This window comes from Staurois parvus, unplaced genomic scaffold, assembly GCF_062004578.1.
Source record: "Staurois parvus isolate SC_StPar_1 unplaced genomic scaffold, SC_StPar_1.0 ptg000147l, whole genome shotgun sequence".
NCBI classification, from domain to species: Eukaryota; Metazoa; Chordata; class Amphibia; order Anura; family Ranidae; genus Staurois; species Staurois parvus.
The window spans coordinates 16,626,371-16,643,398 of NW_028317943.1; the positions used below are offsets into that span (position 1 = coordinate 16,626,371).

General features: G+C 41.7%; 1 protein-coding gene across 3 annotated transcripts in view; it reads left to right on the top strand.

Annotated features, from left to right (window-relative positions):
- The window catches only part of CAPS2 (calcyphosine 2), a 172,643-nt gene extending 160,227 nt beyond the window's left edge, over positions 1-12,416 (top strand). For all 3 annotated transcript variants that reach the window (XM_089674091.1, XM_089674090.1, XM_089674089.1), the window contains one exon: positions 8,665-12,416. In XM_089674091.1, the coding sequence (XP_089530217.1) occupies positions 8,665-8,712 (48 nt within the window). In that variant the 3' untranslated portion in view covers positions 8,713-12,416. The remainder of the gene's footprint in view (positions 1-8,664) is intronic.
- Positions 12,417-17,028: the final 4,612 nt, after the last annotated feature.

Below are 17,028 nucleotides of genomic sequence, written 5' to 3' on the forward strand. Positions count from 1 at the left end.
AAAAGCCTTCACAGTTCTGGAACAACATCCTATGGACAGATGAGACCAAGATCAACTTGTACCAGAGTGATGGGAAGAGAAGAGTATGGAGAAGGAAAGGAACTGCTCATGATCCTAAGCATACCACCTCATCAGTGAAGCATGGTGGTGGTAGTGTCATGGCGTGGGCATGTATGGCTGCCAATGGAACTGGTTCTCTTGTATTTATTGATGATGTGACTGCTGACAAAAGCAGCAGGATGAATTCTGAAGTGTTTCGGGCAATATTTTCTGCTCATATTCAGCCAAAAGCTTCAGAACTCATTGGACGCCGCTTCACAGTGCAGATGGACAATGACCCAAAGCATACTGCAAAAGCAACCAAAGAGATTTTTAAGGGAAAGAAGTGGAATGTTATGCAATGGCCAAGTCAATCACCTGACCTGAATCCGATTGAGCATGCATTTCACTTGCTGAAGACAAAACTGAAGGGAAAATGCCCCAAGAACAAGCAGGAACTGAAGACCGTTGCAGTAGAGGCCTGGCAGAGCATCACCAGGGATGAAACCCAGCGTCTAGTGATGTCTATGCGTTCCACACTTCAGGCTGTAATTGACTGCAAAGGATTTGCAACCAAGTATTAAAAAGTGAAAGTTTGATTTATGTTTATTATTCTGTCCCATTACTTTTGGTCCCTTAAAAAGTGGGAAGCACATATACAAACTGTTGTAATTCCTACACCGTTCACCTGATTTGGATGTAAATACCCTCAAATTAAAGCTGACAGTCTGCAGTTAAAGCACATCTTGTTTGTTTCATTTCAAATCCATTGTGGTGGTGTATAGAGCCAAAAATGTTAGAATTGTGTCGATGTCCCAATATTTATGGACCTGACTGTATATATGTATACGGTAGGGCAAAAAAGTATTTAGTCAGCCACCAATTGTGCAAGTTCTCCCACTTAAAAAGATGAGAGAGGCCTGTAATTACCATCATAGGTAGACCTCAACTATGAGAGACAAAATGAGAAAAAAAATCCAGACAATCACATTGGCTGATTTGGAAAGAATTTATTTGCAAATTATGGTGGAAAATAAGTATTTGGTCAATATCAAAAGTTCATCTCAATACTTTGTTATATATCCTTTGTTGGCAATGACAGAGGTCAAATGTTTCCTGTAAGTCTTCACAAGGTTGGCACACACTGTTGCTGGTATGTTGGCCCATTCCTCCATGCAGATCTCCTCTAGAGAAGTGATGTTTTGGGGCTGTCGCTGGGCAACACGGACTTTCAACTCCCTCCAAAGGTTTTCTATGGGGTTGAGATCTGGTGACTGGCTAGGCCACTCCAGGACCTTGAAATGCTTCTTACGAAGCCACTCCTTCGTTGCCCAGGCGGTATGTTTGGGATGATTGTCATGTTGGAAAACCCAGCCACGTTTCATCTTCAATGCCCTTGCTGATGGAAGGAGGTTTGCACTCAAAATCTCACGATACATGGCCCCATTCATTCTGTCCTGTACATGGATCAGTCGTCCTGGTCCCTTTGCGGAGAAACAGCCCCAAAGCATGATGTTGCCACCCCCATGCTTCACAGTAGGTATGCTGTTCTTTGGATGCAACTCCGCATTCTCTCTCCTCCAAACACGGCGAGGTATGTTTCTACCAAACAGTTCTATTTTGGTTTCATCTGACCATATGACATTCTCCTAATCCTCTTCTGGATCATCCAAATGCTCTCTAGCAAACTTCAGATGGGCCCGGACATGTACTGGCTTAAGCAGGGGGACACGTCTGGCACTGCAGGATCTGAGTCCCTGGTGGCGTAGTGTGTTACTGATGGTAGCCTTTGTTACGTTGGTCCAAGCTCTCTGCAGGTCATTCACTAGGTCCCCCCGTGTGGTCCTGGGATTTTTGCTCACCGTTCTTGTGATCATTTTGACCCCACGGGGTGAGATCTTGCGTGGAGCCCCAGATCGAGGGAGATTATCAGTGGTTTTGTATGTCTTCCATTTTCTAATTATTGCTCCCACAGTTGATTTGTTCACACCAAGCTGCTTGCCTATTGCAGATTCAGTCTTCCCAGCCTGGTGCAGGTCTACAATTTTGTTTCTGGTGTCCTTCAAAAGCTCTTTGGTCTTCACCATAGTGGAGTTTGGAGTGTGACTGTTTGAGGTTGTGGACAGGTGTCTTTTATACTGATAACAAGTTCAAACAGGTGCCATTGACACAGGTAATGAGTGCAGGACAGAGGAGCCTCTTAAAGAAGAAGGTACAGGTCTGTGAGAGCCAGAAATCTTGCTTGTTTGTAGGTGACCAAATACTTATTTTCCACCATTATTTGCAAATAAATTCTTTCCAAATCAGCCAATGTGATTGTCTGGATTTTTTTTCTCATTTTGTCTCTCATAGTTGAGGTCTACCTATGATGCCAATTACAGACCTCTCTCATCTTTTTAAGTGGGAGAACTTGCACAATTGGTGGCTGACTAAATACTTTTTTGCTCCACTGTATATATACAGTCAGGTCCATAAATATTGGGACATCGACACAATTCTAAAATTTTTTGGCTCTATACGCCACCACAATGGATTTGAAATGAAACAAACAAGATGTGCTTTAACTGCAGACTGTCAGCTTTAATTTGAGGGTATTTACATCCAAATCAGGTGAACGGTGTAGGAATTATAACAGTTTGCATATGTGCCTCCCACTTGTTAAGGGACCAAAAGTAATGGGACAATTGGCTTCTCAGCTGTTCCATGGCCAGGTGTGTGTCATTCCCTCATTATCCCAATTACAATGAGCAGATAAAAGGTCCAGAGTTAATTTCAAGTGTGCTATTTGCATTTGGAATCTGTTGCTGTCAACTCTCAAGATGAGATCCAAAGAGCTGTCACTATCAGTGAAGCAAGCCATCATTAGGCTGAAAAAACAAAACAAACCCATCAGAGAGATAGCAAAAACATTAGGCGTGGCCAAAACAACTGTTTGGAACATTTTTAAAAAGAAGGAACGCACCGGTGAGCTCAGCAACACCAAAAGACCCGGAAGACCACGGAAAACAACTGTGGTGGATGACCGAAGAATTCTTTCCCTGGTGAAGAAAACACCCTTCACAACAGTTGGCCAGATCAAGAACACTCTCCAGGAGGTAGGTGTATGTGTGTCAAAGTCAACAATCAAGAGAAGACTTCACCAGAGTGAATACAGAGGGTTCACCACAAGATGTAAACCATTGGTGAGCCTCAAAAACAGGAAGGCCAGATTAGAGTTTGCCAAGCGACATCTAAAAAAGCCTTCACAGTTCTGGAACAACATCCTATGGACAGATGAGACCAAGATCAACTTGTACCAGAGTGATGGGAAGAGAAGAGTATGGAGAAGGAAAGGAACTGCTCATGATCCTAAGCATACCACCTCATCAGTGAAGCGTGGTGGTAGTGTCATGGCGTGGGCATGTATGGCTGCCAATGGAACTGGTTCTCTTGTATTTATTGATGATGTGACTGCTGACAAAAGCAGCAGGATGAATTCTGAAGTGTTTTGGGCAATATTATCTGCTCATATTCAGCCAAATGCTTCAGAACTTCACAGTGCAGATGGACAATGACCCAAAGCATACTGCAAAAGCAACCAAAGAGTTTTTTAAGGGAAAGAAGTGGAATGTTATGCAATGGTCAAGTCAATCACCTGACCTGAATCCGACTGATCATGCATTTCACTTGCTGAAGACAAAACTGAAGGGAAAGTGCCCCAAGAACAAGCAGGAACTGAAGACAGTTGCAGTAGAGGCCTGGCAGAGCATCACCAGGGATGAAACCCAGAGTCTGGTGATGTCTATGCGTTCCAGACTTCAGGCTGTAATTGACTGCAAAGGATTTGCAACCAAGTATTAAAAAGTGAAAGTTTGATTTATGATTAGTATTCTGTCCCATTACTTTTGGTCCCTTAACAAGTGGGAGGCACATATACAAACTGTTGTAATTCCTACACCGTTCACCTGATTTGGATGTAAATACCCTCAAATTAAAGCTGACAGTCTGCAGTTAAAGCACATCTTGTTCGTTTCATTTCACATCCATTGTGGTGGTGTATAGAGCCAAAAATGTTAGAATTGTGTCGATGTCCCAATATTTATGGACCTGACTGTATATACAGAGGGCCAGTACAAGGGGTGGACAGGAGGGGCAACTGCCCCGGATGCAGCAGCACAAGGGGGCAGAAAATGAACATAGTGTGGTACACCTGTTCTACAGCATGCATGAGTAGTGACAGAGGGGTGAAGTTTCGCAACCTCAGCCGGGGCACTGGAGGGACCTGTGCCGGTACTTTGCATATATATATGTATATATATTGTGACAGTGTGATGATCTGTCACCCAGGATTCTCAACTAGGCAGGTTGAGGGGCTCCAGGGTAAGTGTTTGATAAGGAGGAAAGTGGCTTTTCACCTTCCTCCTTTGTTTGTAAGGTCTGTTTTGGGAGCTGGAGCCTGGAGCTGGAGCACCAAATGGCTGGCTGTACATATCAAACGGGAACAAGAAAGTGGTTTATTTCTGAATTTGTTGATGGTGTTAAAAGTTGTATCAGGGTATGCTGCTGGACTACCTGTCAATGTATTTGAGAGAAGTTTTGGAGAAATGAAAAATGTGTCAAAGGTTTCACCTAACAGCCAGGTGGGAAGCATTTCTGCTGCTATGGTCCAGGATGGTGCTGGTCAGTTTTCAGTGAAGGGCGTGTTGACTGCACCAGTGGACAAACCACATGAGATGGAAGGGCCGAGCATGGACCAGGGAACAGCAGAGATCCTGACCAGGGCTCAAATGGATGTGCATCAAGAAATCAGGGTCATTGGGCCAAAAAGAGGTTTATGTAGCAGGTCTGATAAGACACCTGAAATACAGGGACAAATGGTATGTGAAAACTGGCAAAATGGATCAGAAGAGAGCTCATCTGTACAGGATTTGGATACAGATACAAGTGGTGTAGGAGAAGTTAAAATGGTGGGACAGCCACCTGCAGAGTGCATGACACCAGGTGAAGTGGCATTTTTTGAGGTTCACGTGGGTGGTGGCTGCCCTATGGTGTGTGTGCCCTCTGCAGACATTGTCCTAACTAATGCTGGAAAAGATATTGAAAGGTGTAATATTGACTGGAATATAACCGTTCATGGTAAACTGAATGCTGTGGTAATGAGTCATGCAGGTTTGATAGCTAAAGGTACAAGAAATCAGGGGGGTGGTCCTGGTACAAATACAGTAGAAATAGTTCCCCTACAGCCTTGGGACAGTAATACTGAGAGAGGTATTAGGAAACCTTGGAACCTGAAGCAAAGGGGCAGAAAGGTCAATAGAAAGGCCAGGGGGACCCTGTTAGGATTTCAAGAGAGAAAGTGTTTATGGAAGTGCACCCGGAAAAAGAGTAGGCAAGGTCTGATTAGAGCCCATAGCAGAGTGACAATGGGGCTTGAGGAGAGACACCAAAGGAGTCATTGGGTAGAGTTCCCCTTTAGGAAAGGTATGGTTAGACCAGATTGGACCCCTGTAAGTGAGAGTTGGCACAGAGGTGCCAGAAGGTATAAGTTGTGTGTTCTGCCCCCTACGGGATCAAAACAAAGGGGGGGATATGTGACAGTGTGATGATCTGTCACCCAGGATTCTCAACTAGGCAGGTTGAGGGGCTCCAGGGTAAGTGTTTGATACGGAGGAAAGTGGCTTTTCACCTTCCTCCTTTGTAAGGTCTGTTTTGGGAGCTGGAGCCTGGAGATTTCAAAGAGATCTGGGAGGGATGAAATCTCCAATCCTGGGACCATGTTTTGGGAATGGCCAGGAGACTGATTGCACAGGTGTGTGCAGGCCTCTTCATAGAGTCAGGACCAAGGTTCTGGGCTCCACCCTGGCAGATAGGAGTCAGGAGGGCTCCACCCCAGCAGATAGGAGTCAGGAGGGCTCCACCCCAGCAGATAGGAGTCAGGAGGGCTCCACTTGGAAGACGGGAGGTCACTGCCTGGAAGTCAGGTGGGCTCCACCTAGGAGAGGTGGAAGCCAAAAGCAGCAAGGGGCTGCTAGAGACTAGCTGTGTGATAGAGGCCAGCGGTGTGCAAGTGCCATATTTTGGGAAGAAGTCTGCAGGAGACAGACAGCAAGCTGAGTATAAGCCAGGAGGCTGAACCGTTGTTTTGTGGATGATCAATACCCCTGTGTGGGAAACTTCTGTTTGAACTTTCATTTAAATAAAAGTGGGCTAAAAAGGCCCTTAAAAGAAAGCGAGTAGCTGTGTGTGTTTAAAAGCTCTACCATTAAGAAGCGAGTTCCCACAATATATATATATATATACTGTATCTCACCAAGGAAGATATATATATATATATATATATATATATATATATATATATATATATATATGTATGTGTGTGTGTGTGTGTGTGTGTGTGTATCTTCCTTGGTGAGTCATTCCTATCTTTCCACAGAAATTTTTTTTATGGGGTGATTGCAATGGTAATGGGTACTCCAATAAAACCTCATAAAAATAGCCACGTGGCTCCCACCCAGATGATACTAGTAGGATACTTTCCTTTTTTCTTTTTTCTTCTTACTTGTAGCGGATACCTCCTTGTCTAAAATATTTGTTTTAATTAAAGACCGTGGGTCCATGAGAATTTACATGTGAGCCTGGTGCTTTTTTTCATGTGTTAGAACAATATTGATTAGAGACATTGCTAGAATGGCACTCTTAAACTGCCCACACCATTGTAATCTGATTGTGCAACATGCTTTAAGCTGACCGTATACTGTTACATTTTAATGGAATCCTCCATTCACGCTGTACAGCGCAGATGGACAAATCTCCTGCTGTGAATATCGTATTCTGACAGCCACGACATTGTAACCTCCATTTGAGTGCCTGTTACACATCAATCTACTGGGTCTATCCATTAGCAAAAGGTAAGGGGCAATAGTGCAGGAGTCAGGTGTATGTAATATAAAGAGAGTACAGGTTAGGTGTATGCATTGTACACAGTGCAGAGGTCAGAAGTATATACAGTCCAGAGAAAGATTTAGGCCTTATCTCTTTGAGACAGCCATGTACCCAGAGCACACATTGTATAATGAAAGATATATAGGGCTCTGTACGCCAATCATGGAAGCATGCCAGGCACATGCAGATCCCTCTGACTTGAATGGCCACACACCAATGACTCAACCAGGATTTCTTTCTTCCAGTTTCCATGTGGATGGTCTTATACCCACTCAGAGTCCTCCAGAACCACCTTGCCATTACCCATGTTACCTAAAGAGTCAGCCCTGCACAGTACAGTGTGGTAGTGCAGTCTGTTTCCACAAAGGCTATTCACCAGAGAGTTTGTTCAGTCACAGTGGCAACTGGGCAATGTCTAGCCTTGCAAAAACCAATAACAACAGATAGATGAAGATTCTGATGGATGCACTGTCCAATTCATCATTTCAGAAAACGATTAAACCAGTCCACATACAGTATATCTGTCTCCTATTACCTCATATGAATACATTTCTTTCATGCAAGCGGAAATGAAGCAGTCAAATTTGTAGAAGGAAAAGGCTGTCTGTTAACTTTTCCTTACTACAGGCACAGAACTACTGCCCCTTAATGTGGTATAGACATTAGAGAGTTGCCATACATACAAACATAAACTCTCCCCCACTATACGAAGCTGTGAGACACAGCATAATATCTTTTACAGTTGGCTCAGCTGAGTGGACATGTGAGCGACTAGAGCAATGACCGATGTCTTCAGGGCTGTCTACCACAGAGGAAACAATAGAATTTAGGTATTAAGGTTTTCTCCCTGAGAATATTTGGGCAGTGGGTGTCTGATGCACTGTTGACAATAGGCTGTGAAGGAAAATAGCCAGATTAGACAACTGTATTCTTGTGTTAGTGTCCAGCATAATTCTCCATGTAGAGAACCTCATGGTGTAAATATCAAGCCTATTTCTCTGTAGGAGGCGGAAAATTACACAGCCACCAACATGAACATTGCATCAAGAGTATGGCAAAAATTAAACATTTCCACTTATTTCTGCCTAATGTTCCCTTCTAATAACTATGTCCAAATTATGTTTACGGCCCTAGGCCATGAGCTTGATCTGTAAAGCATACAGCAAGATACAGTTAGGTTTGAACAAGCATGCTCATGATTTTACATCTTAGCAAGTCAAAGTATACAGAGTATGTTATTCAGTGTTGTGTTCTTCACCTGGAAATAATGTTATGTTGAATTGCAGGCTCTACTAAATTTTGTTCTACTTTTCCATCTAGTTTTTGTATGGAAAGCAGCAGTACGTTAGCAGTGCTTCAGACATATGGCATTACTTCTTTATTGTGCCTTCAAGAAACCTCTGTGAATGTTCACTAACTAGCATGTCAATCCCTGTACCAATGTGTTTTTAGCTCCAAATCCCTGGGGTACCAAAAAGGCCAAGTTTTTAACATTTCCCCGAATGTACCCAATTTGCATAAACTCATTGCTAATTACATTTAATTGGAAGTGATTTGCATATGTTTTCCATGCCTGTAAGCCTATTTATGGCTCTTGAGATCTGGAGATAAGGAATCCTGCCATTTGTATTATGTAACATCATGTTGTATGTACAATTCTAAACTTGTACAGGAAAGTCCCAGTTTTCATTTGTCTTTTTTTAGGTTCTGCATCAGAGGAAGAAATCAAATCTGCATTTTTGGAAACACTAGAAAGTGCATGTACTAATCCTCAGGAAGTATTCTACAGTGAATTTGAAGATTATTATGAGGGACTGAGTATTGGCATCTTGAGTGATGAAGATTTCATTAATATTTTAAGGAATTCCTGGGGCATTTAGGGAACTGTGCACTGTACCAGTGACCTGTGTCAAGATTTACCCACATTAAAGCTAAAGCACAAGCGTTAACTTTAATTTTTAAGATTAGAATCACTGAAGTGTGAATACACAGTTTGATAAAGCAGCGGCCTTTCTTTAAAGATTAATTTGTGGTATTTGAATTTGCAGGTATCACAAGCCTGAAAAATATTCTTATTTTTATTTGATTTAGCCTTCAAAAAGGTGAATGGTGAAAGTAGCTTAGCACATAATTTATGAAAATTACATATTTACTAATTTTATATAAAATACAGCTGTAGCTTTAGAGAAAATAAAAAACTTTAGATGAAATGGATAAAGCATGTAGGCATTGCCTTTATTCCTTATTTACCGCTAAAGATTTAGGTTATTTGTAAAGATTTAACATTAACGTACATCAAAAGACTGTGCAAAAATGTAACCAGGTCCCAAATCAATTTGATTCATAAAAAATCCTTTGCATTCCCTAAGAAAGCCAAAGCTGCCTTCTTTATGTTGCATATATCCCCTTCCAGACACTGCAGCCTATAGTGGGAGGGATTCAGCAGCACAGGCAGTGCTATCAATGCAGAAAGTACTGGGCAGGGCTAGGTGTGGCTAACTGCTGATTAACAAGCTACAGGCTGATAAAAAAAAATCAGTGACAAAACTGATATTGTACTTACCTACAACATTTACAGTCAGGTCCATAAATATTGGGACATCGACACAATTCTAAAATTTTTGGCTCTATACACCACCACAATGGATTTGAAATGAAACAAACAAGATGTGCTTTAACTGCAGACTGTCAGCTTTAATTTGAGGGTATTTACATCCAAATCAGGTGAACGGTGTAGGAATTACAACAGTTTGCATATGTGCCTGTACGTTTCCCACTTTAGTGCAGGCAGGCACAGCCTACGTGATGGTGACAATGCTGCTGTGAATTTAGCAGCAGTGCAGCAGCATATCAGTTTTTCAAGAATTGCTACTACATCCAGATATTTATGTGTTAGTTTATCAAAAACAGTGTCAAATATTACACTAGTTTTATGTTGCCCTAGTTTAGTTTTATAATAAAAAATATTACAAAAAAGTTTGATTTTTTTTTTATTACTCAAATAGGTTATCTATGTCAGTGATCTATATCATTATCTATATCCGTGATCACTAACTTGTGATTTGCCTGACTTTTTCTGCTTATCAGCTGTCCTTATTGTTAGTATATTTTATGTGTGACCTAAGACAATTTCTCTTCTTCCAATGTGGCCCAGGAAAGTGAAAAGGTTGGACACCTTTGAATTACACAAACCAACATTAACATAAGTAACAGGCACTTTAAGGTGCCAGTTTGTATCTTATGTCTAAGTGGTGCTTCAGTTTTCACTGGGCGCACCCAAAAATATTATTTGGTATTGCCAATTTGAAAATATAACTCATCCTCCACTATGACTAAATGTAACTGTGCAGCCTAATGGATGGCATGAAAAGGCACCTGCTCTCATGTTTCTTGTCCAAAAACAACTTTCCCTTGTGCCCTGTGTGAGGCTATTAGCACTTTTTTCCTGGAGGCCTCAACATTTTTTATTTGGGAAATATCCTCAACCCCATCCTTTCAATATCCCTCTATCCAGCGAAAATGTCTTTCTGTCCTCTATGGCACTGTCTTTGGATAGGGGGCTTACATGTAGATGGAAAATGTCGCAGGTGGCAGGAGTTTATACCCCAAGGAGAGATGTTGGGGCCTCTATAACAAAACTATCTTGGATGAGAAAGAAAGGAGATTTTTCTGAAGTAGAGAGATAACAGGCAAATTGTGGGGTTTGGTCCTAGGCAGCACCTTTAGTTTTACATCAGTTGAAAAAAAAGTTTACGTAAAAGGGAAATCGTAATGGCTTTGTTTCAATTTGACTTTACTTTCTAAGTCTTTGGACTTTTATATCTGATTTTTCTACTTCTATAGTATATGAAGAAGCTATGTGTACAACAGGATTTTTTTTTTTACAAACAACACCTCAAAAAATAAAAAGGGGCCATGATCTCCACCTGAATTGTAAATAAATAAATAAAAATTTAATATGCAATATTTAATAGTTTCTTGACTAAAAAAATATTATTAACATACTACAATATATTTTTTTTAAAAAAAGAGAAAACCTATACTCACCTAGGTGGATACAGCATCGATCCGATGCTGCATCCACCCCCTGCCGCCTCTGCACTGAAAACTGAGTAATCACACACAGCAATTGCTCAGTTCTCCACCTCCACTCTGAGCAGAGAGCCATGAGTGTCAGTCTCCAGCTCTCTGCTCTGCCCCTCCAGCACTCTGGAGCACTGGGCTGTAGGGAATGGGAGGGGCTGGCTCAGGCTTTTGGTAGATCGTTGAGAGACTGAGCCAGGTGCCATGTTTATGGGGGGATCCTGACCATATGGTTTGGATCTTTTTGGAACTTGGACCATCTGTGTGGCATCAGCCGACAGTGGGCTTTAGCACACTGTTGGCTGAAAACAAACCACAGGAGTGCAGAATGAACTGCACTCCTGTGATCCATAGGAGAAATAAAGCCAAAAATGTGTTTAAGACAAGGCAGGTGTGTACAGGAACCTTATAGTTGTCTGATGTGTAATTATATCATGTTTCTTAAAGACCCTGACATTTCATGAATTTCTTACAAATCTGATATAAAAAAAGGCAGGGAAATACTAAAATAACTATGGGTTAGGGTTCATTTCTGGATTGTTTTTAAAAATGTAAATTCCTTACAAAAACTGGTATGTCATTTAAAGAATATGTCAACCCAACATTTCATATTCCTGGTGATTGCTTGCTGTACCATGTACTTGTATGAAAAGTACCCTGTTCTCTTTGTATTGTTTCCTTTGGTGTTCCTGCTAGTCCCTATGCTTTCCTATGAAAAACTGACCACATGGCATGAGAGCACAGTGTGGTCAGTTTATTAGCTGTGCTGAAATCTCAGCTTGCTCTCCTCCAATGATCAGACTTCTGTTGACACACTACCCCCTGCACAGCTATTTACGGGTAAGACCATTACCCTGCTATTTCGTCTGTATGTGATCACTTGAAAAAAAGGTATTTATAATGTTTTTATGCGTATACATACATGTTTTGCCTTTTATTTCTCTTTTAAACTGAATGGGTTATTTTACAAAGTGAGGGATCACATATACCTTAATATTTGGAATTGATGGAATTCCTAGTGTGTGCTGTTTATCCGTGTAAACTGTTGGCTTTACTGATGTAAGTGAAGGACAAACCTGAAGGTTACACAAAGTTGTGGTTTTAACAAATGTTAAAAAAAACCCATTACATTTGAACAAGTGTTTTATGTTTAAGACTGGTGAAGCAAACAACATACATCCCAGTCCTTCCTCGTGCTTTGTTGTGTTTATGGGAACTGTTGTCAGTTATCCTGGCACAGGCGCTAGATCTGTCAGAGCTAATTTGCATATTATCAACTCTGCCAGAGTCAGATAACCAAAAATAACTGTTAAATGTATATTGAGATTTTCACAGTGTGCTCATTACAGTGTATAAATAAATTCTCATTTGGACTGGAGTTTTTCTTTAAAGTCTATCCCAAATTGATACTTAAAGGCAACTTGTACTTTGCCCACTCAGGACAAAACTACAGGTTTGCATTACCCCCTATCCATCTCCAGCAACATTACTTACCTTTTTTTTCTCTCTTCTGCTGGTCTGTTCAATGCTGTGAGCTGACAAGAAAAAGCCATGAATTCTGGGCTTGAAGGAACATGTGTCTAAATCCATATACATGACTTTAATGCCACAGACATCCTGAGTTCCTCAACTCCCTGTGTTGGCAGTCTTCAGCGTCATTGTGAAGTCAGCTCAGTATTGTACTATAAACCCCAACCAACAAGGTGACACACTCCTAGAGGGTGTGTCTATGACAGCCTGAGCTCACAGGAAGTAGCCTGAATAACAGTCATTCAGTTTGAAAGTGGACTGCCACTGGTTTCAACACAGGCTGCAGAGGACAGCTTCAACGAGGAGGAGAGTATTGCAATAAAAGCCTCTTCTTTGTTTTACAACTATATACTGTGTGTGTGTGTTCACCCCTCCTCACAGGATTCAACTGACAGTAGGAGGAGCCAATGGCTTCCACAGCTTTCAGCCAAGCCTGCGAGAGAGGGGAGAGAAGACCTGCAGACAGACACAGTGCTGGATCAATACAGGACTCAGGTAAGTATTTAGGGAGGGTGGATGGAGAAAAAACTACAACTACTAAAAGATTTTTTACTTAATGCACAGAATGCATAAAAGTGGAAGTTCAGGCAAAACTTAACTAAGGCTAAACCTACTCCCAGCTCCATTCTAAGCCTAATCTAATCGTGTAAAGAAAAAATTTGTATACTTACCTTTTCTGAAGCCACTCTGGTCCGGTCCCACGATTAGCTGTCAGCGGCAGCTTCAGTGTAGAGGAGAAGCAGCTGACATTGAATGCCCCACAGTAAATTGAGTGGTGACGTCATCTCCGAGGCATTTCCAACCATTGTCTGTGATCTCTCCTCTACACAGAAGCCGCCACTGGAGAATGGACCAGAGCGACTTCAGAATAGGAAAGTATACATATCTTTTCTTTACAGGGTTAGATAGAATAGGCTTAGAATAGGTGTAGGAGTAGGTTTAGCCTTAGTTAGAGTTTGCCTGAACTTTCACTTTAACCCCTTGACGCTGACGTCACACAAATAGTGTGGCCTCACAGAACTGGGCTTTTTTCTGTGGGGCCGCATATTTGCATACCTGTCTTTGTGCTGGGAGCATGCTGGGGTGTCACTGAGAGCCCTGGGTCCCGTTCTAACGATCGGGACCTGGGACTCCCGATTACGGGTCACATGATCGCTCTGATAGCCTCTGAATGGCTAACACAGTGATCAGTCACTGTACAGCCTGGCCCCTTGTTGTTTTTTTTTTCTCTCTATGACTGGAGGAGATACATTGTATCTCTCTAACTCCTGGCATATAGGGGGGAAAAAAAAGTTTGTTAAAAAAACAAAAAAAAGATAAATATTTAAAAATTAAATAAATAAAAAAATACGTAGATCAAGGTTTGATCTACTTCAGTGCCAAGGTAAGTGTTTGGGTCAGGGTCAAAGGTCAGGATTAAAAAAAAAATAAAATTGGTATTAGTGGCAGTTATTGTCAGTGTGTTTTAGGTAAACAAAAACAAAATGTGCACTATTGTTTCTGGGCTGTACTACGGGTACGAACAACAAATAACATACACATATATGGTATCACTGCGATCATCAAAAGCTGGAAAATTTATTTTGGGTTGTTCTTTGGTGGTGGGTTATGGTAGTAACAAGAAACACAGCTAAATTAAAAAAAAGTTTTTTTTTTTACTATTACTACTACTAAAAAAAAAAGAGGAGATATCCATTACCATTTACCACCAAATGAAAGCCCAATTTGTCCTGAAAAAAATGCAGTATAATTCACCTGGATGTACAAAATAGTAGTAGTGATGATATGTGGGGTTTTACTAACTCATGTCGACATTGCAAAATTGTGCTTAGGCATTAAGATTTGTTTTACCCTTAGGCGTGAAGGGGTTAAGGTAAAAAAAACCTTTGACTTTATAACCACTTTAATAAAGCATTAAACTGTTTTCTTCTTTAAACCCCTATGTAAAGAAACAGAGTTACTCAGAGAGATGGGACCAGCTGCAATTTATTAGGGGTTGTTTACATTTTACAAGTAATGAAGAAACACAGCTGTTCGACTAGGTCCACACTTGTTTAATCCTTGAAAAGTGATTTACAGTGGATTACTTTTCATAGTGCAGCTAAACAGCAGCTGTCAGATGTTCAGGGTGTGATCCTGCTGCCTCCTTAATGCCTGTTTTTTTTTTTTTGGTTAAGAGCAACTTTCAATGGGACTGTAGAATTATAAGCCGAGCATTTTACTTGTGGTTGAGGTGTGGCTTAATTGACTTGAATGAGGGAGTCTGACAGATGGTGCCGCCCACCAACTGGACATGCCACAATTTCTCACATAATGCTTTCACATACTCTGCCTGTATCACCTCTAAATCACCCTTTTGCCATAAGTGGGATTTTGTCTCATCCATGGGGTGGGAAATGGTCTTCCCATCAGAATCTCAAAAGGAGATAACCTGCTCCGTTTTTGAGGAGTCATCCTTATTTCAGCTAATATAGCAAGCAATACAGCTAACCAGTTGTTCAAAGTTCTCCCTGTTGCCTTAGCTAACTTATCCTTAATGGACCTGTTCATTCTTTCCACTACTCCTGAACTTTGGGGTGATATGGAATATGGAGCTTCCATTGGATACTCAATGCATCTGAAACTCCTTGGGTCACTGCTGCAGTGAAAGCTGGCCCCTGATCGCTCTCTATTACTAGGGGACAACCCCATCTGGGAATGATTTCCCTACATAAATCCTTGATCACTGTATCAGCTGTTTCCTTCTTACATGGGAAAACTTCTGGCCACCCTGAAAATCTGTCCACCACCACCAACAACTTATCTCCTTCTTTTGATTTGGGGAGATGTGTAAAATCTATTTTTAAATGTGTGAATGGTGCTTCAGGGGGTGTCAAATGTTCATGTTTCCCCTCGGCCATTCCCAGGATTATTCTGTAAGCAAATGAGACATCTGCCCAGAGTTTGTTGGACCAAATCATGTAGAAACCATACACAAAAATATTTGCGCATTTCCTGCTCCACCAAATGTCTTCCTTTGTGACCTACTCCATGAAAGTTTTGAATGAACAACACAGCGGCAGCTTGTGGTAAACCCACAATCCCCTCCTTTGACATAAGATCATTTTTGTCTTGTGTCAACCCTCTCCTGGCCCAAAATTCAGTTTCACTTTCAGGAGCCTGGTCCTGTAATGTGCTTAAAAGTTCATTTGACAGTAGGGACGGGGTAGACAGCATTACCATAGTTAAATCTGCTCGATTATGCAGTTGCCCTGCAGCTTTTGCAGCTGCATCTGCCATAGCATTCCGCTCTGCAACTGGGTCTTTAGCATTAGTATGGGCTCGTACCTTGATAACTGCTATCCTTCTCGGACGTTGGAGTGCAGCCAACAAATCCTGAATCAGAGAATGATTGGATATTGACTTGCCATCCACGGTAGTAAAACCGCGGCGGTGCCAGATTCGGCCAAAATCATGTACCACCCCAAAAGCATATTTGGAATCAGTATAGATGTTGACATCTTGTCCTTGATATAAAGTACACGCTCTTGTGAGAGCCACAAGTTCAGCAGCTTGTGCACTGGGGTATGGGACGGATCCAGTCTCAATGATATTTAGTGGTTCCACAACAGCATATCCTGTGAGATTCGAGGTGTCACTAGGGCGTGTGCGTGATCCATCCACAAAGACATTAGGAGCCCCAGAAATTGGGGTTTCCTGAATGTCTGGCCTTGGAGAAGTGTCTGCTTGAATAACATTTATGCAATCATGTTCCTCGCAGTAAAATGGGGGTCTGGATTTGTGGAGATTAAGAAGAGAAGACAACAACAATGATGGTCCTGATGTGGAAGGGCTGTATTTCTCTGAGAGGTTAGTTGTGGATGTTAACATTACCTCACACCCTGCCAAACGTTGTGCTGACGTGCTGAGTGTTAATATTTTTCATGTAGGACATGATGGGATGTGTGTAGAATCAAAGGGTGCCCCAAAACTATGGTAGATGCCATTTCCACTGCCAAGGCACACATAGACAAAGCTTGGAGACACCCGGCATGCCCTGGATCGGGATGGGCATTATTTTTGATAAATATGCTACCGGCCTCATGGCACCTCCGTGCTCTTGAGCTAGTACTGCCACCATAGTTTTACATGCAGATTGACAATACAAATGAAAACATTTAGTATAATTGGGTAACCCTAATGCAGGAGACGAAACAAGTACTGATTTCAAATACTCAAATGCTTGCACCAATGGCGGCGTCCAATTGACACAGTCAGGCTGATCTTTGAGTGTCATCTCACGTAGTACACTGTCATAATAGGAACAATCAGGAATCCACTGTCTGCAATAGTTTACCATACCCAGGAAAGATTGCATTTGAACCTTAGTTTTTGGTTTAGGTTGTTGACATATTGCTGTCACTCTCCTTGGGTTCAGCCCCCTCTGACCCTCAGACAATACAAATCCTAAGTATT